Source organism: Manacus vitellinus, unplaced genomic scaffold (genome assembly GCF_001715985.3).
Source record: "Manacus vitellinus isolate BGI_N305 unplaced genomic scaffold, ASM171598v3 scaffold_10_pilon, whole genome shotgun sequence".
NCBI lineage: Eukaryota > Metazoa > Chordata > Aves > Passeriformes > Pipridae > Manacus > Manacus vitellinus.
This window is the reverse complement of record NW_021938838.1, coordinates 2,047,705-2,055,864: the sequence shown is the minus strand read 5'-3', so window position 1 is coordinate 2,055,864 and position 8,160 is coordinate 2,047,705. Positions and strand designations below refer to the sequence as shown.

At 58.6% G+C, this 8,160-nt stretch overlaps 1 protein-coding gene across 1 annotated transcript; it reads right to left on the bottom strand.

Annotated features, from left to right (window-relative positions):
- Window positions 1-210: 210 nt before the first annotated feature.
- Window positions 211-7,788, bottom strand: SLC9A5 (solute carrier family 9 member A5). Its single transcript, XM_018082850.2, has 13 exons — window positions 7,719-7,788; window positions 6,820-6,997; window positions 6,469-6,689; window positions 6,109-6,311; window positions 5,517-5,606; window positions 5,316-5,386; window positions 4,472-4,601; window positions 4,225-4,313; window positions 3,948-4,074; window positions 3,656-3,826; window positions 3,014-3,083; window positions 2,674-2,805; window positions 211-2,308 (listed from the first exon to the last, which is right to left on the bottom strand). The coding sequence occupies exons 2-13, from the start codon at window positions 6,843-6,845 to the stop codon at window positions 1,842-1,844; spliced, it is 1,797 nt and encodes a 598-aa protein (XP_017938339.1). The 5' UTR covers window positions 6,846-6,997; window positions 7,719-7,788; the 3' UTR covers window positions 211-1,841.
- Window positions 7,789-8,160: the final 372 nt, after the last annotated feature.

Below are 8,160 nucleotides of genomic sequence, written 5' to 3'. Positions count from 1 at the left end.
GCTGCAGGCAAGCACCTCTCTGGAAAGAATTTCACATTTTCCACAAACATTATGGAAACCAGGAAATCCATTTAGGCACATCAGGGCTGGGGGGGGGTGGGGCTGGGGCCTCAAGTGGAAAAGAATGGAAAGGCACAGGAGACACAGTGGAGGAGAATAGAACCAGGATGGGCAGAGGTTCCCAGACAGCAGAGAGACCAGACTGCAATGTCTGCTCCAACTCGTTTATTGAACATTACAAAATACTCTGCATATATTTTCACATTATAACAATATTCTTGCAAATAAGATATTAAGTCTTGAGTCATTTGTGGTGCCCGTGGCTACAGAAAACACTGACCCAGCTAGAGATTTAGTATGGCCCAATATCAGAAATCAAAACCAGAATAAGTCATACCTGAAATGCAAAACTATATAAAAACCTTTTAAAAACCTCATGCTCATCTGGTGGGACTGCCAAAGGGTCTCTGCCGAGCCCTGTCAGCAGTGCCAGGGGTCCCACCAGCTCACTTGCCCCACATCGGGCTCACCCACCCAGTGTCCCCTTGGTACCTGCTGTCTCAGCACACCCACAGAGCTGGAACAGGCAGCTTTTACCCAAGTAAAAGTCCAAGTCTCCATTTTTCCCTAAGAGGAGCATCCCCAACCCCCCTGCACTGCCAGTGCCCAGCCATTGTGCTCTTTTGTGTGCTGAGCAGTTCTTGGGGAGCAGTTCTTGATCCTTGGGGTCGCACCAGGAATAATGCACTGCGTGGACCATTGCCACCAGGTCCCACCACCCTCTCAGGAGGGAGCAGGGGTGGCTGGGAGGCAGGTGGTGGGGACAGACTTTTGAAGGTGCACTCAGCTCACACCCATCACCCCTGTTCCTTATATACATTCATACCTGCTGCTGCCTCCACTCCTTGCACCATGGCCAGCCCTCCCAGATGATGGGCCCCAGGCAACTGGAGGGACTGGGACGTGGGCAGGATGAATGCCAAGGATGCTGTGCAGGGCAGCTGCCTCCTATCAAAGCCAGAAAGCTGAACACCACAGGTGTTGGGAACACATCCAGGCAACAGGCGTGAGGCTGGCACAGCAGGTTGGCTGCCAGAGGAGTCCCTGTGCGTACAGGTTCACTAGTCCAGCTCCTGGTGGAGCCAAACTCCAGGAGCGCTGCTCCCAGTCCTGAGAAGGTCGTGGCCTTGCCTCTGTGGTGCCTCCACAACTGGAGGAACACAGAGTTGCCATGGCAAGGAGCCCATCTCTGGGCGCCTGGCTGAGCTCCACGCACGCTGTGAGGAACCAGCACTGTGGCCACCTCGAAATCAAAGGCTCGGCCACTGGGTGTGGATGGGCTCTCATGCACCGGCCACCACTCCCAGTCCTGTCCCCAGAGGTGTCCTACTCACAGCCAGGCTGAAGATCAGCTCATACTCCTACACCTGTGAGCAGCCACAGCCCATTAGCCAGCACCCCCACACCTCAGGCCAGCGCAGCCACGACAGAATCGAGTCTGGTTGGGATCCCAGCCCTGGGAGGAACATCTCTATCCTCCTGGCTGCTGAGATGTGTAGGGACCAGAGAGGAAGAATAAGGTTTGGGGTCTGTGCCTCCCTGGGTGGACAGGGCTGGTACCTGCTGTCGCAGCACAAAGCCAAGTTATCGACCAGGTTTGCATCAGCAGGTGCATGAGCAAAGCCTGCCCTGGAGTGCAGCTCCAGGAGGAGTACTGGCTTCTCCTGCCACTCCTGGAGTTTATGGAGACACACACAAGCTTTACAACGCAAGACAGCGGAGCAGTCAGCAGGTCACAGCCTGTCTGCAGCCCCCAGCCCCTTCCCCATCCACAGGGTGCCTCAGAGGTGGCTCGCTCTGTGGAACATCAGCCGCCTGGGCTCCACGGTGGGTGGCATCCTGCCCTGCTCCTCCGTGGCCATCAAAGGCTGCAGCTCCTGCTGCTCAGGGCCGTCTGGGCTGCTGTCACTCTGTGACCGGCCGCTCCTGGAGATGTGGCTGGGGAACTGGAAGCAGGAGCTCTGCTCTGGTGTCACGTGGCTTGCAGACTGGGGTTGCTCCTCCAGCACAGGGCAGACGAATCTCCTGTGCTGAGGTCCGCTCTCAGTGCCTGGTGGGGAAGCGATGCTCTCCAGGGAGGAGATGCTTTGGTTCCAAGCCTTCTGCATATCCACTGGCACGATTTTGGTGGTCTCCGAGGAGACATAAACAGCCAGATCAGCCTGGTCTCCTTTCCATGGCAGCTCCTTCTCTGCCAAGGTGGGTGATGGTGGGATGATGCAGGGGCTGGGGCAGACGTCCAGGCTGCCTGTGGATGCAGAAAGAGGGACAGTGAGAAGGAGCTTGCACAGTTCTCAGTCTGTCCTTGGACCCTGCAAACATTGCTGAGCCACCCACTACCAAATGGCCATAGAATCTTAGAATATCCTGAGTTGGGAGGGGGAGTCCAACTCCTGGCCTTTTGCAGGATAACTCCAAGAATCACGCCCTGTGCTGGCCCAGGGATGCAGGAAACACGAGGGAGGCTCTGCCATGCCTCCAGAGGACAGTGATTCTCCCATTCATGCTCTGCTGATTTTGGTTTTGCCCAGGCCAAGGCAAATTTGCTGCACAGGTGGAGGAAGGACAAGCTATCCAATGGCAGCTGCCCTGGGGTGGGGCCTCGGTGCCTACCAGGAGTTGTCTTTCCCTGCAAGACCTCGTCGGTGGCTCGAGCGACAAACACGATCCCTTCATCATCCTCTCTCTCCGTCTCCGAGCTATCGCTCTCCTCCTCCTCTGAGCTGACCATCACCAGGACAGGAGCTGCAGCCAGACAGAGGGAGTTGTTTTGGAGGATGGGGCACCCTGTGGGGGAAGGCCTGCATCCATGGGAGAAGGATTTGGTGCCAGTGCAACCCTGGGCGCTGTTGTGCCACCGAGCTGGCAGTGGGCAGGCACAGCGGGTGCTCCCATCCCATCCCTCCAGGTCCCCCTGCCAGGACCTGCCAGCCTCACCTGCCACTGGCCTCACCTGCCTCCTGCCAGGGGATGTTTCTCTGCGTCTTCCCATTGGGCGTCTCTTTGGTCAGAGAGATGCTCTTCTGTGAGGGAAGAGGGACTGGTTGGGATTGGCCCTGTGCAAACCCCAACAGGTGGCCCTGCAATCCAGGGTGACCCTGGCCATGCAGATTCCCACCCTGGCTACATGGCAGGTGGCAGTCAGTGGTTCCTAGTCTTTATGTTTGCATCCCCATGGCCCTACAACAAACTGCTCAGCTGCAATGGCTTCAAAAGCCTCCAAACGAGAGAAGACACCCAAGGCTCAATTTAATATGCAGTGTCACACTTCTGAGACTGGATCTGCACCAACATTCTGGATGCTTTATGCTGAGTGCTCTTGGAAAAAAAACCTGGCTTCTCCAGGGCTTAAGACCACTTTGCTCAGGGAAGAGCCACCCCACAGCAGTGCTGGTGTGGTGGGGACACATGGACACGTGACACCTGCATGATCACACGCAGAACTGAGGTGAAGTGAGCTGCTTTCACTGCTGGCTGTGGAGCTGCCAGTGCCCTACAGCACCTCACCTACACCCCAAAGGACCTCTCTGACTGCATCTGGGGGGAAGCCAAATCTCAGAGCTAGGAAAAGAGCAGGAATTTGGGGAGCACTTGCCTTTTTCCTGCCCTTTTCCTTCAGCCTGGCCTTGCTCTTGGAGGAGCAGACATTGTGCTTTGTGGACTTGAAGGTCTCCAGACGCCTCTTCATGTTCTGCCGGAAGATTTCTTTATCTTGGCGCTCTTGTTTATCTGGAGAGATGAAGTGACGGCTGTAGCTGGCCTTGTACTGGCCGAGGGAGAGGCAAAGAGACACAGGGTGAGCAGCTGGCTCCGCAGAGCATCCTCCATCCCTGCTCCTCCTGCGGGCGCTGCTCCCCGCGGGCTCAGCCCGGCCCGGCAGTGCTCACCCGCCGGCGGGGCTTGTAGAGGCTCCCTCGCAGCACGTGGTGCATGGCAGCGTCCTCCTTGTCCCGGCGGCTCCGCACCGTGTCGATCACCTGCAGGTCCAGGCACGCGCCGCTCCCGCTCTCCCTCCTGCAGGCACATGGAGGTGGAGGGACTGGACTCGATGCCCACACTGTGCCAGCCCCCTGCCAGCCCCAGCACAACCCACCCCCAGGGAAGAGGGCGGCTGTGAGGTCCAGCGAGGTCCGCCCAGGGGCTCAGAGGGATGCCCGTACTCACAGGAGGTTTGTGACCGACGACTCCGACATGGACGTGCGGCTGGGCATGGAGGGCAGCGCCAGCTTGGCAGCTGAGAGCACGTGGCCACCCTGGGAGGGGAGGGCAAGGCTGGCATTGGGGCAGCAAGGACCCAGCTGGGCTGGGGGTTCCCCACTGCCTGGCCGGAGGGTTCACATATGACCATACGTGGGGGAGACCTCTCCTGTCAGGGCCATCCTGCCGCCTGGCCCCCACCACGCGCCCCTACCTGATCAGCGAAGCTGATGGCATCACGGATGTTCAGCTTGTAGTAAACATCCCAGATCTCGTCCCGCAGCCTGTAGGCAGATTTCCGCATCAGGAGCTGGCTCAGGTACTTCTTGTCGAACTGTTCCCACCTGTCACGAGATGAAGACACAGGCGCTTCAGCTCCCACCGCGCAGCATGGCCAGAGACACCTGCCTGTGCAAGGATGAGTGTCCAAATCGTGGCAAAGGGAGGCTGGGCACACGGGACCTGGCTGAGCACAGGGACACACTGCCAGGGAAGGCAGGAGGGGAGGGGACAGGCTGACCCTTCATCCCTGCCCAAGGGGAAGCCAGAGACCAGCAGGTCTGTGGGAGGCAGTGGGAGTGGGACTGGGGCCGGTGTGGCAGCCCTGTTGGAGACTTCCCCTCCAGGAAACAGGCTTTTTGCATCCTTTTCCTGTCGCCGTGCTGCAGATAAACACTGCCCGGGCAGGAACAGGGCTGTTCCCTCCTCAGTGCCCAGCACAGCTCCATCCACGAGGAGGCACAGGGCCATTGCCACCCACATGGACACCCCACGGCCCCCCAGCAGCTTCAGCCTTGACAATCAATCCCAGCTCCACACCATTCCCAACAGCACCTCCCTGACCTCTCTCTGGGATGCCTTTGGGACTTTGATCTGCTGCACAACAGCAGCCAGATGGTACCTATCCAGACTGATGGACAGACATACAGCCTTCCTGGTCCTGCTGCCCTGCCTACAGCAGGGGTGTCCTCCTGTGGGGACCCTGTGATATCCCCGCGGCTGGCACGTGTCCTTCACCCAGCTGATGGCTGGCACTGGATCCTGGCTAAGACACTCACTTGTCCCGCCAGTAGTGGTAGCCGTGGTGCCCCACGATGTCCTCCACTGCTGCCAGGATGTGGTCAAAGGCCTTGAGTGAAGGGAGGAGGGTGAGAGTGGTGGCAAGGCTGGGGGTGCCCCGGGGATGCCGAGGCCATGCGTGGCCCTCACCCAGCCCTGCCGGCGTGGGGAGCTGGGCAGCCTCTGGCACTTGCACCTACGTGCTCGTGCAGCTCCTCATTCAGCGTGGGCTTGTGGTGGTCACTGCGCTTCACCTTCAGCCACGTCACCAGGGGCTTGATGGTGAGGCCCTAGAATGGCAGGAGAAGGCAAGGGAAAGACTGGGAGGGCGAGAGGGTGCATGGCTGGGGCACGGGGAGCAGAAGCAGCATGAAGTGACCAGGGACAGTGGCTGTACCAGCCACGTGTGCCCCTACCAGCCCGACCCCCTGTGCCATGTCATAAGCTCCCAGCCCCCTTCCCCCCCTCCCTGTGACTCCCCTTGCTGCAGGAACCCCAGAGCCAAAGCCCATCAGCAGATTTGTAAAGAGAACAGCTTGGCCAGGCACACACCATCACTGCCCTTGGAGCCAGTCCCAGAACAAGAGGCCAGTGGGGAAAAAACATGGGCCATGCCTCCACCATCACAACAGTTGCCACAGTGGTCCTGCACACCTGGTGATGGATGGGGTGCCAGAAGGCACCGAGGACCAAAGGTCACTTGAAAAGAGATGCTTTCCCCAAGCACATGTCCCCAGGCCAGCTCTGGGGCAAAAAAGCAGCACTGGAGGAGGGCACAGTGCCCATCCTCACCTGCACAATGACAGTGAAGAACACCACCACAATGGTTGTTGCCACAAAGTAGTCCTTGGCTTTCACCTTCTCCCTGTCCAGCAGGATGACCAGGGCGAAGGCCACGGCCCCACGAAGGCCACCATAGGACATGACCACCTGGTCGATCCTGTCCAGGGGGATGAGGCGGAAGCGGTTGAGCACGTGGGTCTGGAGGACAACACCTAGGGAAGAAGGAGAGCCTGGGATGCTGCAAGAACCCTGCCTGCACAAAATCCCAGCCAGGAGCCGTGGCTGGCCTTGTGCCCCAACCTTTTTTGGGGACTACCCCTTTTTGGGGGTAAGGTGCCACCGGCCAGACACACGGCAGGGCAGACTGACCCACAGCTCTGAAGAGCAGGATAAAGAACAGGGTGCCCAGCACCAGTGCTGTGTCCCATGCCCACTTGGAGGTGTCCACAGCCGAGATGCCCAGAAACATGAAGATGATGGTCTCTGAACTGCTGGCCAGTGTCTTCATAGTGTATTTGACCGTGGTGCGGGATTTCTGGGAGATATTGGCTTCCACGTACTTCTTGCAGCAGATTCCACAGAAGGTGACTCTGCAGAGGGGCAGAAGGAGCTGGCATGGCCCTACGGCAGGATGAGGAGCGGGTCTGCTCGCTGCCTCTTGCTGCTCAGCACTGCAGCCCCGACCCCCTGGATCCCCTTGGGGGGCACCCCAGTACTCACGCCAGGATGGAGGAGAGCGAGACCATCTCGGCGGCGAGGTACGCGACGTAGGCCAGGAGGAAGACGAAGAGCGGCTCGATGATGCGCACGCGCTTGGTGAACCGTGTGATCAGGGCCAGGAGGAAGGCGAAGAGCAGCCCCACGGCCGTGCCCCCCAGGCTCACCAGGAAGAAGGAGGCTGTTGGGAGGAGAAGACTCATCTGCAAGCGGGCCCAGCTCCTGTGGCCCACGGCCACACCACACCGGGCTGGCCTGTGTTCCCACCCGGGTCCCCACCAAGTATCTCATGGAGCATGGAATTTTGGATTTTGGGATGATCCCAAAGCATCCCCTGGAGCACTTCTGTTATGGAGACAGGCTGACAAAGTTGGATTGTTCAGCCTGGAGAAGAGAAGGCTCCAGGGAGATCTTAGAGTCTCTTCCAATATCTAAAGGGGCCACAGGAGAATTGGAGGACTTTTGACAAGGGCATGGAGTGACAGGACAAGGGGGAATGGCTTCAAACTGACAGAGGGCAGGATTAGATTGGATATCAGGAAGAAACTTTTCCCTGTGAGGGTGGGGAGGCCCTGGCACAGGTTTCCCAGAGAAGCTGTGGCTGCCCCTGGATCCCTGGAAGTGTCCAAGGCCAGGTTGGACAGGGCTTGGACAACCTGGGCTGGTGGGAGGTGTCCCTGCCCATGTCAGGGAGGTTGGAATGAAATGATCTTTAAGGTCCCTTCCAACTGAAACCATTCTGTGATTCTCTGCTGGTGACCATCATGTGTCCACTGGGATGGAGATGACAGACCTGGGTGCTCAGTGCCCACCCCACAGGACAGCAGCACCCATGCTTGCCCCTGTCCACTTCCACAATGGAGGAAGAGGCAGAGGGGCTGGCGTGGCACATACTCACCTACCCCCTTCACGTAGTCTGTGGCGTGGATGTGCGCTGGGCCCAGCTCCACAAAAGAGTTGAAGACCTTGTACAGCACCTGCAAGCAAGGCAAATCCTTTGAGGAATGCAGGATATCCTGCCTTGAGAAGAGCAGGATGGACCCTGTGGAAGAGGCATCTCCTGCCCCAAACCTGCCAGTTGACACAGTTCATCTCAGCAGGCAAAGTCCCCCAGGGCCAGGAGAGAGGAAAGACCAAGAGAGCATGGCAGGGGTCTGCCCAGAGCTTGGGGATGTCACCTGCACCCTCTGACCTGGGAGAGTCCAGTACCCTGCATGGCACTGGGCTCCACATTGGGGTCCCCCAAACTGCAACTCACCACAGTGACAGCATCATTCAGGAGAGACTCGCCAAACACGATGATGAAGAGGGTCTCATTCACATGGACCTCTTCAAAGACAGCCA